The sequence below is a fragment of the Rutilus rutilus genome (genome assembly GCF_951802725.1).
Source record: "Rutilus rutilus genome assembly, chromosome: 6".
Classification (NCBI taxonomy): domain Eukaryota; kingdom Metazoa; phylum Chordata; class Actinopteri; order Cypriniformes; family Leuciscidae; genus Rutilus; species Rutilus rutilus.
In genome coordinates this window covers 21997455-22016696 of record NC_140214.1, presented here as the reverse complement: position 1 = coordinate 22016696, position 19242 = coordinate 21997455, and the positions used below count along the sequence as shown (strand labels likewise).

Genomic DNA, 19242 nt, shown 5'->3' with positions numbered 1-19242 from the left:
TTTCTGCACAGTATACAGGTTATTGTACAATACTCGAAGACCTTTTGCTACTTACCCAGTGGATAAATTTGCTGGTATGTGCAGCCCGTTCTCATCCCAAGGCGTCATATACTGACGCTTTTGACATTTCGTCTACATCGAACGCACATGGCACCCTTTAGCATCAATATGAGACGCAGATAGATATGGGCCAGAAGGTGCCTCCTAGCAGTCTACCCCTAACCCTACCCCAGACCTAAACCTACCCATAACCGAACAAAGCTCTGTGCGTGTCATATTGACGCTAAAGGGTGCCATGTGCGTTCGATGTAGACAAAATGTCAAAAGCGTCAGTATATGACGCCCTAGCATGAGAATGCGTTGGTATGTGACGCTATCGGTCAAAAGTTTGGAATATGATTTTTTTTATTTTTTTATTATGCTTTTGAAAGTAGTCTCTGATGTCTACCAAGGCTGTATTTATTTGATCAATAAATGGTTAAAGGTGCATTAAGCAACTTTTCATGTTAAAAATACCCGTTTTTCTAACCCATACATGCTTAAACAATTGCCTGATGGGCTGAATGAGCCCTTCTATGATCACTGCGATTGCCTCTATAATCCTGTACAGTAAAATAAATAAGAGGGATTCGGGTCGGAATCGACTGGGCGTGACGTCATGCGCGTTCACGCTCACCTGGCTATGTCTGGCAGGTTTTGTGTATTCGCCGCCATTATCCGCATCAGCGAAGACAACTCAAGCGACTTTTGCAAAAGTAGAAGATGGATTCAAAGAGACCGGCTTCTAGTTCATCCCAAACCCCAACGCAAACTCCACATAACCGCGTGCACAACTCTGGTTGCAGTTTCGCGTGTCGCCAGAAGGGGGCATAGTTCTGCAAAAACTCAGAGACTTGCGCAATGCACCTTTAAAACGTAATACTGTGAAATTGTATTACAATTTAAAATTATTTTAATATAAATTCCTATGATTTTCAGTAGCTATTTACAGTCTTACATGTCTTTTTGATGTCTTTTATTGATTCTCTATATTACATTTTATTTTTATTTGTTTTCTTCTTAGCTTACATAGCTTAGCTTAGCTTAAGGGATCATATCAGATGAAATCAGGTGATATATATATGTTTTATGGTTATTAGAACATTACAGTTGTTTTGTTCTTCTTACAAAAAAAAGAAGACAAAAGAAAGAAACAATGAGTGTTGAGCAAATAAAAATGTATATGAACTGTCTGAATAAATTAATTTACAGTGAATGAATTGGATTTTCCAAATGCTTCACATTGTTAACATAATATTTTTTTGTTAGAAATTAGCAAGAAGTTTTTCTGCACCAAGGCTGCATTGGTGTAAGGGCCGTTAAAAGCCCTTTATAGTTCCTTAGGCCAGTTTGACGGGTCCTTGTATCCTTTTGAAGATCCCATATGAAAACCTAATGTGACATCCATCATTCATCCATCCGCTCAAGCGAGCAACACTTGCCCAGCACTGGAGTGTACTTCTGACATGGAGTGTGCTTCAAAGGCACAGAATGTTTTAGCTATGATAATATATATGGAGAGTATGGTTCAGATCTTTGGCATGCTTCTAGACACTCATGTTGGAGAGGAGATGAGTTTTGTTGCATTGCTGTGGAGTGGCTGAAAGAAAGCTGCCAGTGTGGGCTCAGTGGAGACTCATGAGTGCTCTCTGTATGTACACTACGCCATCAGGGAGAGCAGGGCTGAAAAGGTGTCCTCTGTGTGCTCAGCATGCACACCAACTCGCACTCCACCAGGCCTGACCGTGGCTCCTGGCAGCTCCCAGCCTCAAACTGAACGCTTCATTAAAGCGTACTGACTCCCCTAGGCCCACATATGTTCCCCGTGCTCCACTGTAGAAGAAAGAAGGGATGAATAATGTATTTCACATAGAGCCTTTCTCTTCCTCTCTGCGTAGTCATGTGCCGGACACTCATGGACTCTCCAGAGTATAGGTCCCTCATATTATACATACTTCCTGTTTCCAGTCTGTGCTTCTGACACACCAGTACAAAGAAAAATTATTCCGGCTGTACTAGAGGACCATGTCATGTCAGGAGTATAAATACAAAATGTATGATGAATGCACTGTTGTCAAATACTCAGAAACAATCTTCCTTCATGTGAAATTTAATAGCATAGTACTTGATAAGTATATTTTTGTACCATGGTACTTCAAGGTACTTCAAAGAATTCCTTGGTTACTTTTTATTAATAGTTATATGTGTCTGTGTGGTGATACATTTATGGTGATAGATTTTCTGTGGTGACACCACAGCTCATACGGTTCTCATGTCGATTGGCGACTGTATCTCATCTTTTGACAGTTTTGGCATTCCCACTTCTGGTAAGGTTTATAGCCAAGCCTGGAGAAATAAACCCTCCTCAGCACTACTTGATATTTTTTTCCACGACCACTTGCCTAATTTTCCTTTGCCATGGCTTACAAATAAAGAAAATAATATCATTTATTACAACTTTCACAGAGATCATTTATTTCTTGGTTCAAGATGTTCAAGATCGCCACACAGAGTTGGATTAAGCGCAAAATGTGTTTCCTTTACATCAGCAAGAATAATCTGAAAAAGCCAAAGTTCTCCCTGTCTGTCTGCTGAGTTAATTATTTCACTTATTATGATGATCCTAGTACATTTGTGTCAGCTGTGTTTGTGTAAATACTAATGTGGGTGGGTGTACACAGGACAGACCTTGATTTCTTGTACTAGTTAAGTAAAGATGGTTAAACAAACAACTTGCATCTACTGTAAACCCACCCACTTGCACACTTTCATTTACTCACATACACCCTGACTGGCAAACACCCACTCATTCGACTTTGCTCTGACTGACAAGCTGTTTGTGTTTATCATCATAGACTAATTTGTTCTACAAGGATTTGTTCTGCTAGCAAGGTCACTGTCTAGGGCCACTCACACAGGGTCCCTGTTGTGCAGCACTCTTACATGTGCACACACACACTTCCAGTAAGGACTCCTCCTCTGTTCTCACCAGTTAACCAAAAAAGGCCCTTTGATGTCAGCTGGAGTCTAGCTGTAACTGGAAAAACAGCTTCTGAAAAATTCTTTACCCCTCCTGTTGCTTTGTGAGTTTTTGTGTTAATTATGTTCACTAGCTTTGCCTCACCAAGTCTTCAAATCATCTCACACTTTGAAACTGTAGCTTTCTAAACTATAAACTACTCCTGGTTTTAAACTACAGTCATTCTCTAATCTCTACTCATTAAAAAATGTAGGCTGCAAACGACTAGCGATAAGTGGCTAGCTGCAGTCAGGCTACTGTTTTAAAAGACTAATTTGATATATATATATATATATATATATATATATATATATATATATATATATATATATATATATAAATATATAAATAAATAAATAAATAAATAAATAAATAAATAAATAAATAAATATTTATTATTATTCCTTGATTTGATCAATTCTTATAATTCCTTGAATGTGATTTTTACTTGCGAAACCCAACTGTTGTAGCCTGGATGCCAGCCGAACTTAGCCCCGCCCACAACATTTGAGGTCGGGAAGTTCGGTCTGGACTTGATCCGTTGTGGAGCAACTATGCTCGAACCAGAGCTTTTCGGACCAATCAAATCAGGGCGGGCTTTATACGATGAGGGACAGATGATGAACAGTAACGTAATCCTCCACGTCACCAAAGAGCGCTTGGGTTGAATTCATTTACAACAAAGATGACTGCCGCTGTAGAATTGAGATGTGTAGATTCCGCCATCGCGTCTGTTATAGAACATATCGACAGCGCATTCATTTTAAAAGAGGAATAGAGAACCGCATACGTCACTTACTCAGTTGCTCTGATTGGTTGTAGGTCTATCCAGTTAAGTACAGAGGCATTTTCTTTCCTGGTTCGGTTGAAACACGCCCCTTAATCACAGCCCAATGGAGCAGTATCAGACTCACATTCTGACTAGAATCTGACGAATCTAGAGTATGACGACGTCAGGCTACAACTGTTGCACTCTATTGTAAGACTGAGTATGGCTAGGTCTAGCACATCCAAAAGAACTGATCCACTGATTTCTCACTGCTTTACTAAATGAGTTCCAGCTTAAAGATCTGGATGTGTTACACCCATTATATTGTTTAGAGGGAAAAGTTTCACACTGTACATGTGTAACATCTTCTGAGAAAGATTCATCCCTCCTTTCTCTCCTATTCTAGTGCCTATTTTATGAAAAACGTTCCAGTTGAGCAGTTCTGGAATGTTCCTTCAGGATATGACATAGTAGTGACTAGCAATGTTGTTGTGAACAGGCTTTGGCAGCTAATGAAGAATGAACTGTAGAATTCATTACAGTCCATCCCGTGATTTATACTGGCCAAAGCATTGCAGAGCTGACTGCTGCTGTCTCAGAGGGGGGGACGATGTCTTTACCAGATTTTGCCAGACCTCCGCTACTGTGAGCAGAGAGAGAGACCGCAGTGGAAAAGTCAACAACACAATTTGGATTTGCCTTGGATTTGAATATATTTGTTCCAGTGAATCTAAAAATGGCTAATGGGGATTTGTGTCTAGTTTACTTTAGACTAAATAGTGGATGCTTTTATCCTAGAATTTTAAGTTCAAACTGCTGACTCTGTACAGTTTATTTGGAAACAACATCATTTTTATAATTCCATTATGCTGTTAAATATGATACATTTCCCCATCCATTTCTTCTCTATCAATCTTAACACCTTTAGGGTGTAAACAAATCAACCTAGTTAATGTTTCTGAGCAAATAAAGTGAATGTTTATTTAGAGTAAAGTCTCACAGTTGGGCTTGAGTTTGTTGCAAGTATAAAGACAGGTGGGTGACTTGACATGAACGGTGATCCCATCAGTCATACAATCAAAGTGAGCAAGGGATCTGGAGAATGAGTGTGCAGTAAATCAGGCCTGATGAGAAGCACTCAGAGCAACGGGGCAGTTTCCATGTTGCTTGAGTCCTTTCCAGTCCTCCACAGCGCTCTGTCTGGACTGTTCTAGTTCCATTACCCACAGCCCTCTGTGCCATGCCAAGTGGGGTGGCCTTTATTGGCCTGTTTGCTTTGTTTGTTTGTATGTTCTATCCCTTGCTGGTTGGTTTCTAGTAGTTAGGCTGGTTGCCAATGAGGATGGAATAATATCTATATTTATAATCATTTTCAGCAGTGCATAGTTGGGTGCTTATCAGCAGGCCCAGTCAGAATCTGCAAATTTTGGGATTTAAACATGGTAGAAAGTGTTAAATGGAATTAAGAATGCTGCACTCTAAAAGCATAGATCAGCAACTGAACACGCAATGGCCAGAACATTCACGGAGTTGAATAATTAACTTTCATTTCAATTCTGTGGAAATCTGTGGAGTTTTCTGAGGAAGTCTGGGCCTGCTGATCAGATGCCAAACATATAAATATTTCTACTTTGTTTTAACCAAAAGCAACATAGCTGACCAAGACAACAATTATTCACAGATTCATTTTCAAGTTTCAGTATCATTCTGGTCCTTTGGTTTGCCCTTTTTTTTCCTCAAGAGTTTGTAAAATAGAAATGTTTAGCATACTTTATAACAAACTGAGGTGAATTTGAATATTTGACCATTTGTTTCTTCTATGTGCACAGGGCCTGCAGAGGTTCCGATGATGTCACCCAATGGATCCATCCCACCCATTCATGTGCCTCCTGGCTACATCTCCCAGGTGAGTGCAACATTTCAAGATAATATCATTAATAAATATGTCTTTGGAAAGGGAACAGTTTTATTTTATTATTTTAAAACCATAATAGACTCACAATGGAAGCCAGGAACAACATGCCACATGTACATACTTTTTACACTTCATTTAAATGACACTACACATTATAAATTAGTTGTTACTTGAGCATGTGCTTGCAAGTGTGCTTGTGGGACAGCTTCCATATTTTGGGGAAAGAAAAAAAAATCCAATAATGCCGACTGGACCGACCACCTCCCATTCTCTTACCTCTGTAAATGAGACCTGTGGTCTTTCCAGGGCTCTTACTTCTCTTTTATGATCCATTAGACATTATACAAGAATCTGTCATCGTTCCAAACTCTGGCAGATGAGAGGAGTAATCAATATGTAGCGAGTGCTGATCTGGAATGAGCTCTCCAAACCGTAATTCTTATCTCGCTCATGATCGGCCAGACATGAAAGCAGACCCCTGACCAGTAGCAGTTGGAGAGATACAATCAGCACGACAACGGCTCTGGGCCTGAAGCCTAGTGGTTACATTACGTCTTCATTTATAGTTCAACAGACCTCACCTCAACATCTTATCCACAAGCTGACAAACGCCATTTCTGACTCTATTGCTGGTGTTAGAAAGGACTGTTAAGAATATTTGCTTTGAATAGATTGCGATTTAAGAAAAGTTGATTTCCTTATTCACAAGATTATTTATTTAGACCTGTTGTTCTTAACCTCTATGTTAAGAAGAATCAAAAATGGGTTGTAGTGGGTCTTGTTTTCGTCACTTTCACGCAGTGTTTCTATTGATGCGCTTATTACAAGGAGATTATTCTTCAAGGGCACAATGGTAATTGCTCATGGCACTAATGTAAAAGATGCAAATACCAGCTAGAATGTCATGGAGCGCCAAGCAGAGAGTAAATGCATGTTGAAAATTAGGGCTGTAGTCTATGGGGTGAGATTTCGGTCACAATTCTGCGCGCGCAAGATCACATTTTGAGCGTGGAAAAGGGCATTTCGCACGCGCGTGAACTGAGTTTTGCGGAGAAATGTTCGTCTCGCAGATAAGAAAATATTGCGAGCGAACGAAAATCAATTTTGCATTTAAAATAAGTATTTGGATGTGCGCGGACGTTCTCTTTCGCGTGTGCAAAGTTTCACTTTCTTGCTCCTTTCATACCAGCCGTGAGCGCTCTCTAAGCGCAGACGGCTCGCTTGCTCAACACAACCCAGCGTTACAATATGCCATAATTCCAGCCAATCAGAGATGAGACTTCTAAATTCTGATTGGCTGGCTTGAAAACCAATCACAAGACTCCCTGCATCACCTACTGCGGATTCAGAGAACTAGTGCAGTTGAGAGTAAAGTTGGCAGTAAATTCACAGATTCGAACTTCCCGGGTCAATAACTCGTGAGCTAAACGTTGTTACTGCACAAATGACACCTCTTTTTAATCGTAGTAATGTAGACAAGCAGCTACAACCTAATTTTCCTCCAAACGAGCTTTCCCTCGCAGTGGACAAAATACATTGATCTCTATGCGCAGGCGGCAGCGAGACAGATCCGAAGGGACCGTCTGCAAAGTGCAAAACCCGAAAAGCGTTACTACGAAAACAGTCAATAACTTCACTGTCACACACTGTAGTGTCATCAAATTCAGGTCACACATCACTGCTGTCCTGATGGTTATACTACAACACTTATTTTGTATAAATATCGTTTTGCATATTCTTTATGATTATTATTTATAAAATATTCAATAATTTCACTGTAATTCACTGTATTGTTGGATCACTGCTGTCCTGATGGTTATACAACAACGCTTATTTTGGGAAAAATATAGATTTTAAATTGTACTATTGTAAATGTAGAAGTTTTATGATTTTTATGAAAAATATTCAAAAATTTCACTGTAATTGACTGTATTGTTGCCAAATTCAGTTCGCACATCACTGCTGTCCTGAAGGTTATACAACAACACTTATTTTGGTAAAATATATATTTTAAATTGTATATACAATTGTACTGTAAATGTATAATTTTTATGAGCATATTCAATAACTTCACTGTAATTCACTGTATTGTTGCCTAATTTAGTTCACACATCACTGCTGTCCTGAAGGTTATACTACAACACTTATTTTGGGAAAATATATATTTTAAATTTTAAACAATTGTAAATGTATAATTTTTGTGATTTTTATGAAACATATCTTTACTGTAATTCACTGTATTGTTGCTAAATTCAGTTCACACATCACTGCTGTCCTGATGGTTATACATCAATCGAATCTGTGAATTTACTGCAACTTTACTCAACTGCACTAGTTCTCTTCCGACAAACATTACTTTTCTGGTCCCTTTTGTACAAACACAATTTTTCTCCCAGTATAGGTGTTTTATATGGAACAATAGTAATATCATTCATAATAAAAAATCTTTGTACATGGAGAATTGGGTCCAACACAACATTTTAATTGTTAGCCAACTAATTGACAAAAATGGGCAATTTTACACCTACCCTAATTTTATTTCAAAATATGGTTTATTTGTAAATGAAAAAGAATTTAACAAAGTAATTAAGGCTATTCCTAATGGCATACTAATATTAAACAAATTTTCAGATGTAGATATCAATAATACATCTTTACAAAATCCTCAACTCTTTGTAAATGGTCTCTCTTTATTTGATAAAGGTTTTAATAACAACTTTATAAGAAACTCCTTTAATGTTGGATCCAGTCCTCCATGTAAATCAAAGTGGCTTAAACCTTATTGTATATATTGGCGCAACATTTGGACTATGCCCTATAAGTTTATTATTTCTAATAAAGTCAAAGAAGTAATGTACAAAATTATTCATAGATGCTATCCTGTAAATGCAACCATTAGTAGATATATTCACGCTGATAAGTGCACTTTTTGTAACACATCACTTGAAGACAGAAAAAGGGCAATATAAAAATAAATGTTCAATTTCTTTTTGGACTGACTTTAAAATAGATATGACAAAAAAATTGAACAGATGTCTTGATTTAGACCCTCATGACATTTTACTTTGTTTCCAAAACCCTTTTTTTTTTCTGAAAAACAAAATAATATAATTAATCTTTTTATCATTTTGGCGAAATTTTATATTCATAAGACAAGAATAACTCAAAAGAAAACCTCCTACGGTATATTGCCTTCTATAACACTGATCTAACAATAGCCTATATTTTGAAACTCTTTCAAACATGAGATCACAAAATAAAAAGCTTATAAAAACAATACAAATATTAAAGCTTTTCAAATACATATAAATGCCCTGATATTTTATACTTATATTTTTGTATTTGTTCTTATGTTTATGTTTATTTTATAATAATAATAATAATAATTATTATTATTTTATTTTTTTGGTAAAATATTTTGAGCTGTATTGTCAATACTTTGTAACCATTTTGTTTTGTTTTTTTGCATTGTACTGAAATGTTTTTGTATTTGAACTGACTAAATAAAAATAAAAAATAAAAAACTAGTTCTCTTCCGCAGTAGGTGATGCAGGGAGTCTTGTGATTGGTTTTCAAGCCAGCCAATCAGAATTTAGCAGTCTCATCTCTGATTGGCTGGAATTATGGCATATTGTAACGCTGGGTTGTGTTGAGCAAGCGAGCCGTCTGCGCTTAGAGAGCGCTCACGGCTGGTATGAAAGGAGCAAGAAAGTGAAACTTTGCACACGCGAAAGAGAACGTCCGCGCACATCCAAATACTTATTTTAAATGCAAAATTGATTTTCGTTCGCTCGCAATATTTTCTTATCTGCGAGACGAACATTTCTCCGCAAAACTCAGTTCACGCGCGTGCGAAATGCCCTTTTCCACGCTCAAAATGTGATCTTGCGCGCGCAGAATTGTGACCGAAATCTCACCCCATAGTAGTCAAGACCACCTTTGTCGAGTCCAAGACAAGTCCAAGACCAGGACTAGTCGAGTCCAAGACAAGACCGAGTCCAAAAAGGTTCGAGTCCGAGTCAAGACCGAGTCCAGGACAGGACAGGGAAAAAAAGTCTTATGCATGACATTATCAAGACAATCATTTTGGGTTATTATTTGTTGATCTAAAAGCAAAAACAGTGTCACAACACCCAGGATTTTTAAGTATAGATATTCCCCTTGATTTCATATAATCTTCTAATCTAAAGAAAACAGAATGATGACATATGGTGATACCTCATAATAGCAGTGTTAGAACTGATATACAAACACCAGCCTACTACTATTACCACTGCTAGGTGCTAGTACTGAGCATTTGAGCAACTAAATGACAATAGCTTCACTCCAGTAAAATATATCTGTGATAATTTCTTCACGTTAAACCGAACTTTTATTTTGACGGGTTTCTGAGCGTATCTGACGATGAAATGCTGAAGATGAACGTGTACTTGAGTATGTGTAGTACATGAACCTGCACTCATTTGCAGAGACTCGCTGAACAATCAGACTTTGATAGCAGTCTTTAATATTCACAGTCACTAGTCCATATAGCTGATCGGCAGTGAATAGACGGATCTGTTATTTCAGCTATGCGCTGGTATTGCAGTAAATAATAGAAAATAAATAACACACGCGCAGGTCATCATCTACGGAGGTTCTGCGGAAGTCTGCGGGAAGCATACTACAATAATACGTTATTACTGGGAACATAATAAAAAAAACCTGGACTCGGTCGAGACCAAAAGCCATATTTGGCAAGACCAGTGGCCGAGTCCAAATACCAGCGAGTCCGAGACAAGTCCGAGACCATAGAAAACCGGTCTCGAGTCCAAGACCGGACTCGAGTACTACAGCCCTGGTTGAAATGTCATGGATAGTCTAGCAAAGTTGAGGAGATATTCCCCACCTGACCCTGTAAACAATGATGAGCAAAGGTTGTTATCTGGTGATGCTGTTTACAAGAAAGGCAGATTAGAACACAAACAGATTAGGCTTCTGTTTACTTATAGTGGGTTTCCTAATTTTTCTGTACTCTGCACTCTTGAGTAGGAAAACAAAGTACTCATGCACCTATTTTCTTTTTGAGGGGGTGCCAGTGGCAATCCTGACTCACTTAGTCGGCTAGGTGAGATAAGACAGGACCAAAGGGGCAAACATTACAGTAAACACTTCATCAGAAAAGAGAAGAGATGTTGCTGCAAGTGGGAGGGGAAGTTATTTTGATGAACTATTACAAGGACACAAAAAAAGATGTGATGGAAAAAAAGATGATAAAAAAAAGATGTGCACGGATAAATCATTTATAATAAATATTGCAATATTCCATAAAAAAAAAAGAATTGTCAGTTTGGATCTTTCTTCTAACTTAGAACCCACTTAAAAAATCATGCCCTCTTAGTTTAAATGGGCCTGACTCTTCACCCCTCCTGTGGCAGTTGAAGGAATCTGCTAATTGTCCAAAGGTCATTGTATCTGTGTTTATTTTAGCCCAGTGCCAACTAGGAGCGGGAAGCGCGGTCAGAGCTGTGGGCATCTACCAAAAGGAGACCAGAAACTAGACAGACATTTAATCACAGCTTTTCTTTTTCAGTCTAATTCATTTTTATTGTACAGTACAGCTCTCCAAACTTGAGGGCCAGCTGAGAACACCTCTGTTGAGCAATATGAAATCATAACAACCTCTGATATTTAGCACTCATATTGTCACCCATGACCTTGTTGCATCTGGCAGTGTCATTGCATTCTCCTCCATATTGTCTCCATCATTATGTTTCTAGTTGCCTACTGCAGGGGGCTGGACAGTTGTTTTGTAAGAACTAACATGTTAATGAGGACATTTGTAAAATAACACTGACCCACTCTCAGCTCACATTCCTCGTCCACAGTCAGTCTGATGTCTCTCATAGACATGCATAATGAAACAATGTCTCTCACCGTGTGCACAACATCTGAATGCACAGCAAGCCTGAACTTGATCTAAGCTTCGCTGATCACTCTTGACATTGCTATCTGCTTTTTGATAGGCCTGTCAAACAGGCTGTCATATACACACACACGTAAACACACTCTCAGGGTCAGCAGGTCAGACAGAAGGAGTAGAGGTCAAGTATTGAAGAGGATTTCAAATATAATACAGTATTTTCCTGACACTTAGTATTATGAAAAAATAATGCTTGTTATTAATATTTCATGATATTTTAAATTTACCACAGTCCTGGAAAAGTTGGAAATGTCAGGGAATTAAAAAAATCTGGTTTTCAGCTCTGGGAAATTCATTAAAAAAATATATATAATCTTGTTTGTTTCTCACTAAAGGTGCTGGAGGACAACACAGGGGTCCGGAGAGTGGTAGTCACCCCTCAGTCTCCAGAATGCTATACTCCCAGCTATTCTCCAGCCATCTCTCCAACTCATCACTTACCTCCATACATGGCCCCACCACCCTTTATTCCCAACTCACATACGGCCTTCTACCCACCCGTCAGCCCTGGGGATATTTCCCCCCACCAGTACTACCATCATCATATCCCGCCTATGTACAATGAAGGTAGGAGTGCATATGATCACAGCTTACTCTCCTCTTATTCTGGTATTATCACGATACCAAGTGAAATATCATGATATTTCGCCAAAACTGATAAGCTTTTGACCAACACTAAAAAAAAATAATGCTGTGTGTTACCTTATGAAGCCCCTAAAGCAGTGGTTCTCAACTCTGGCCCTCTAGGTCCACTTTCCTGTAGAGTTCAGCTCCAACCCTGATCTGCCTATAACCTTGATTAGATTTGTTTAGCAAGACTGAGTTGAGAACATGCCTTAAAGAGACATGTGATTGTAAAAAGAATGAAATGGGATGGAAATTATATTTCAGTGCTTTGCGTTTTCTCACAAAAGTTTTCCACTCTCACGCAAAACCTTTGCACTCCACCGACAAACTTTGTGTTCACTTGCAAAACTTTTGTGATGGAAATGATATTTCACTGCTTTTTTTGTACGTTTTTTGGGGGAGCGTAATACTTTAGCAAGAGAAGACAAAGACATCCCCTTAGGGGCTCTGTAACTTGTCAGTGTATTTGTAAGTGTAATGCTGCATTCCATTTACTTTGGAAGAGGTATGTCGGAGCTGAGAATGTCACACCTGAGTTGACCACAATCCAGTACAAAGATCAGAAATCTAAGATAGATGCAAACCTTTGTTGTGCTTGCTTTTTCCAAATAAAAACACATAAAAAAAGTGGTATTTTGCACAGATAAAGCCGAAGTATCATGTCCACAAATAGAGGTTGCATAATACTGTGTGCGCCACTGAGTTTGAGACACAGACAAACAGAAGTACTAATAAACAATATATTACTACTGTTGATATGCTGAGAAGCCATATTGTATTTTGAAGTCAGCGTTGTTGAGTTTCCCATTTACAACTCTGGCATGGAGGGCATTACAGTTAAAAGTTCTTACTGGGGACTAGGAATTTCCCACTTCCGAGGACAAATGGAACGCACAATAATTTTGCCTATTCCTAAATTATATGGCAGTTTCATGGTTGAATGATTATTTTGTTGGCGCAGAGATAATTCCTGTGTACGGGATGAACTACCTTGGGCGGGATGAGCCATACAAACCGCCACCAAAGAAGATGAAGGACAGACTGGAGCGTCAGAATCGTCTCAACAGCCCTCCCTCCATCTATAAGAGCAATGTGGGCTGCAACAATATGTACAATGGCTACGGCAAGGTCCACGGAAATCTTGGGGGTGGTGGTGGAGGGGGAAGCAGTCCCGGAGCTAAAAAAACAACCCGTGGAGCTCGGAGTAGCCCCAGATCCAGCGAACCAGACTTACAAGGTAAGGACTTTTGCAGTAGTCTAGTCACCAGGTCTATTTGTAAGTTCATCTTTTTTGGAAATAATATTTTTATTTATGTACAGCACCATTGAAAGTTTGCGATCAGTAATATTTTTTTGTTTATAATTGAAAAATTTATTAAAATTGACAGTAAAGACATTTATAAAGTCCTTTTGAACTTTCTATTCATCAAAGAATAAAAAATCATGAAAAAAATAAATGCAACAGTTTCCATGAAAATATTAAGCAGCACAACTGTTTTCAACATTGATAATAATAAGAAATGTTTCCTGAGCACCAAATCGGCATATTCGAATAATTTCTGAAGGATTATGTGACAATGAAGACTGAAGTAATGGCGGCTGAATATTCAGCTTTGCCATCACAAGAATAAAATGCATTTTAAAATATATTGAAATATAAAAGTTATTTTGAATTGTAATAATATTTCACAGTATTACTGTTTTTACTGTATTGTTGATAAAATATTTTGCTGACCCCAAACTTAAAAAACTTAAATGTAAACTTACAAATGTTATTTTAATATTATTAATTTAATAAAAAATACATCAATGTAAACTCTTGTTCTTTCATAATGCAAAGCAAATAAGTTACATGGAATTTTAAGAGTTGGAGCAGAGGGAGATGGATACGTTCTGCTTTGTGCCAAAAATTCTCAGCAACGTTTACACAAGACATTATAGATGTTATTGTGGTTACATTAAATCATCTTGTACATGGCTAGAATATTTAGCCTCTGATGTTTCACGGCTTCCATTAGACATCTGTAATGCATGTTTCCCTCAGTCTGTCCACAAGCTTTTTCTCTCTCCCCTTAAAAAAAAAAGAGATAAGTGCATCAATAGAGGTAAAGGGGGTCGTCATGCCGCGGAAACTGCATAGCTGGGAATCGCCAAGGTGCTATCATTTTTCCAGCACCCACAATGTGGCCCTTGTATCTCAGGTTGGGCCTCTGCTGAAAGGCAGCCCACATACCTGTGGAATCACATTCTACCAATGAAGGGGTCCTTTGAGCATGGCCACCGATCCTCACCAATTCCACATGTGCCTTATCAGGCCCCCTGCAGTGCCGATTGCAGAAGAGCTCCATTTAAGATGTGTTCACATGCTGTTTTTCTGCTCTCAAGAACATTTTTTTTAATATAAACATTTTTCAGAGCATACATTCATAACTGTTTTAAATTATTTAAACACATGTCTGCACTCCAGAAGGACGTTGCTTTTTTTTCTGCACTGTCTTCTGCCAATTTTTTCTTTTTTGTTCTCAGCCTTTAGTGTCCTTGAAGTTTTAGCTTTAAATTATGTATGTGCCTCTGATCCCAGGTGTTTCGTCAATGCATGGACATTTGCAAGTGCTGACAAGTGGGGCAAAAGGAATGACCCCATTCATTTCATTTATTTGATCTGCCAAAAAGGCAGTTTTGACCCTCCAAAAAAAAAAAAGTTCCCTATTCAATGATTTGTCTGTGTGTGTATTATGTTAAAGGCAGAACATTTAGCATTATATGCAGGTGTTGTAAGACTTGACTCATTGCGCACTGACATCATGGAAATGTGATTTGTCTGCTGCAAGCCGCCCATCCTTTGATCAGCTCACGATAGACCTTCGCAGTTAACAAGCTAAGGAAGTGCTTATACATCCATATGGTGTATCTGTTACTCACACTTAGAGTATCTTCAGAATCAAAGGCGAATGCTGACTGGCAGAATTCCCAGCAGATAAGACCTTGAGGCTGTTACTCAATAACTGTGGCTGCTGTCTTACTTCATACATGATAGTTAGATGATTATTTTTTGTGATGGTTATTTTGTCTTGCATATTGAAAAACTGAAGAAAACATGAGATTTTACAATTATCTGGTTTTTATATAGTTTTGACGTCAATATTAAAATTAGGGGGAAAGGAAATTGGGACAATGAGCAAAAAATTTTGATCAGGAACTGTTCATGATCCAATAAAGTTCACCCAGAAATGATAATTAAGTTCATACTTGGCATGTTTGGTTCAATTAAAATGAACCCTGGTGTAAGTGCTCTGTTAGTGAGGTTCATTTGAATAAGTGTAAATTCATCCGAACCCTGGTGTGCACCAAACAAGCAAACCGAGACCTGAAAAGATGGGTCTTTGTTCGCTTCCAAACGAACTCTGGTGCGGTTCGAATGATATATGAATGCAACACGGACCAAAGACATGTAAACAAACCAAAAACCCGACATGATGTTGCAAGATGCAACCCTAAAAAGAACAGAATGCTCAAGCATACCTGTTTTTTCTTGTCATAATTGTTGCCCATCACAGTTCGGAACAAGCATCAGAACCATTTATCCTCGCAGCAGATCTTCGTTTGTGTGTGTGACGGAGGGTTTCCTGGCGCTGTTTTGAATCCTTTACACATTTTATAAGGTCTTAACGATTTGTCGGCTCCATCATGTACCATCATGTACAGTACTCGCATACAGGGAGCACATTTAGCCCAGCACGCAGCATTGTTTTGGATGTTCGAAAAGTTCAGTCGCAAAATATACACGTCATAAAAAACGCTCGTTTTCTCTATTATGCTCAACTTCTTATTTTTGGGTGAACTATCCCTTTAAAGCATGCAAAAGACCTTACATAACATTGTTGGGTTATCAAGCATAATAAAATACTGCATGTAAATGCACTCCGCATAGGCCAAGCAGATGAGTTTTGTGGAGATCACCAGAAGTAAGGCGCTGGGGTCAAGTCTCAAGATACCGCAGCCCTGTGGAGTCGACTGAATGGTTGATGAAGTATAGAAAACAAACTTGAGGCTTCTAGCTCACGTCACTTACTGAGGGCTACGGCCATCTGGGCCTCACTGCAGCCTTGCTCTTAGGCATAAATCATCATGACCACATATGCCGACTACTTGGCTCCCTAGATCACGCCGGAGATCAGGTTAAGAATTTTTTTTTCTTTTTGAGAGGAAGCTGCAATAATATGATCAAACTCTCAAGACTAAAGAAGAACAAAAAAGAGAAATGGAGGGAATGTGAGAGAGACGGACAACAAAAGGGCAGACATTCCAGCTGTCGAAAATACGTTGTTGGCATAGCAGCTTGAAGATCCAGGCCTGGCTACCAGACATGACTGGAGCTGTGAAAACAACTCGACTTGTTCTCTCTCAGCACCTCGCCTGGATGGTCTTTGCTCAGATCATCCCATGGGCACAAACACACTCACCTCCACTCATGAAGCTCGATTACATAAGGCAGGAAACCACATCCCAGGGCCCATCAGCTCCTTAGTTCCTAAGCTGCAAGGATATTTGCGCTTTTTAGCGCTCCACCTTCATTACCTAGAATAGGCTGGGGCTAAGCCTGTGCGCAGAGGAATACTGGCCACTAGATTAACCTTCTCATAGTCTCAGGCTTGCAGCACTTCAACCTTAACTCCTCTCTATCTCCACTTCTCTTGGTGTGTTTGCATGGACTCAAGCAGAAACAGATGTTCACTTCTGATCCTCTTTGGCACTGTGCATTTCCTCCAGCCACGTGCTTTCACTCCGTCATTATCGACCAGAAGCAACAGATGTTAGTTAATCTTGGCTTTGTGTCTTTGCCACAATGGTAACAGTTTCCCACATTCACTGTTTCACAACACTGAGAAAGGTTTTGCCCCAAGGTCACGTCGATAACAGCATGTGATTGAGCAATGAGGGGTGACGCAACTTGGGGAAACTGAATAAGATGAGAAGGTCGAGGGCTGCCAAGACCTAGTAACCGGATGCCAGCTCTTCAACTAATTAAACATGACCTTTCTATTATCTGCCGGCGCTTATTCTGTCCTTTACAGTTGGCATGCCAGAACTCTCACCTATCAAGAGATTCTTACGACTCTGGGTAGGTTGCTTTTCAAGAAGTTGCCATAGAAGGCACTGAGAACTGGGCCAAAATCAACATGTGTGTGTTTTTCTGGGAAGTACTTCTTACAGCTCTTACAGTAACACAATGCACAAACTCTGTCTGTTTCAATGGAAGTGTTTGTCTGTGACAGGATTATTAGTGGTGTCTTTTGATAAACATGCCTGTTAAGACACCTCCGAGTTCTACTGTACCAGTCAAATCAAATAAACTTATCATTAATCCATTATGTACACACACAGATTTTTTTTTTCTTCAAATGGATATACAAGATCAACACTTATTCAGGGACAAATATTCAGGGACAAAGCAACAGTGACTCAAATGGGCAAGTTTGACAACTAACCCAAAACTCACATGGTCCAAATCATGGACCAGTCATCCTTATTGTTGAGCCGTGTTACACATGATTAAAATAAAAAAATACAAAAAATAAAAGAGCAAACGCATTGGAGACATTAAGATGTATTATAAAATGTGCAAATTACTGACTAAATAAAAAGCTGGAGTAATGTAAATTATGAGATTTAGTATTCTTTTTTTTCTTTTTCCCCAGCTCCATATACTTCTTATTCACATTCAGTAAGGAGGCACAAAGTAAACGCAAAAATCTCTGTGGAGATTGTGGCACTGGGCATCCAGAGCAGGTCACCCCGGTTCAGTCGCTCTGCAGCTCTCAGCAGTCTCGTTCCCTCCGCCTCCCTCCTTTTCCCTCTATCCCTACTATCTAGCCTCTGCCAACTTTCTCCATTCTTTCCAGTTCCCTTCCAGGAAGCGCTGGCGTATCCTTGTGTCCCTTGGCAGTAGGGAGGCCATGCATCTCTGCTGTGAGCGAGTGCCACTGAGAGTCCCTCTGGAGATAGCTAGAGACACACTAAAGGCAAAAGACTGATGCCAGCTTGGCAGTTGTTGAAAAACAAGCATCCATTCTGCTGGTGGGGCTAAAATGAAAGCAAACAATAGTTTATCAGACGTTTACACACATATACAGTACGCTTTTTGTAGAAAATCAAAGAGGAGGTATGGGCAATGCTAACGTCTTGAGCTGTCTTGTCCTCATTTCAACCTCTCCAAGGTAGGCTGACCAGTTTAGTCTGCTAAATGATGTATAGTGGGGAAGAGGCAGTGTACTGCTGATGTTTAAAATATGTAATCAATATTTTACTTCTGCAGTATGGTTTTGACAGACTGAAATGCAAATACTGTAGATAAGCTGACTGATAGACTATCAAGAACAGATAGGTATACTTAGACAGACAGACAGATAGACGAAGATTGACTGTATAGATTCTAGACCATAGACTGTCAAAAAAGATTGACGAAACACCTTCACTCGCTACCATTGTAGAAAAGTGAAGCCACCAATGTCCAAATATTGCGCTGACATCTTGGAGCCCGAGTCTGCGCGGTAGTGAACTCGAAGGCTGAGTCTGCGCGGTAGTGAACTCGAAGGCTGAGTCTGCGCGGTAGTGAACTCGAAGGCTGAGTCTGCGCGGTAGTGAACTCGAAGGCTGAGTCTGCGCGGTAGTGAACTCGAAGGCTGAGTCTGCGCGGTAGTGATACTCGAAGGCTGATACTCGAAGGCTGAGTCTGCGCGGTAGTGATACTCGAAGGCTGAGTCTGCGCGGTAGTGATACTCGAAGGCTGAGTCTGCGCGGTAGTGAACTCGAAGGCTGAGTCTGCGCGGTAGTGATACTCGAAGGCTGAGTCTGCGCGGTAGTGATACTCGAAGGCTGAGTCTGCGCGGTAGTGAACTCGAAGGCTGAGT

The 19242-nt window shown here is 39.4% G+C and overlaps 1 protein-coding gene across 2 annotated transcripts in view; it reads left to right on the top strand.

Annotated features, from left to right (window-relative positions):
- Positions 1–19242, top strand: part of fndc3ba (fibronectin type III domain containing 3Ba) — a 128462-nt gene that overhangs the window by 72202 nt on the left and 37018 nt on the right. For both annotated transcript variants that reach the window (XM_084412686.1, XM_084412685.1), the window contains 3 exons: positions 5657–5733; positions 12040–12271; positions 13293–13568. In XM_084412686.1, coding sequence (XP_084268812.1) covers positions 5657–5733; positions 12040–12271; positions 13293–13568 — 585 coding nt within the window. The remainder of the gene's footprint in view (positions 1–5656; positions 5734–12039; positions 12272–13292; positions 13569–19242) is intronic.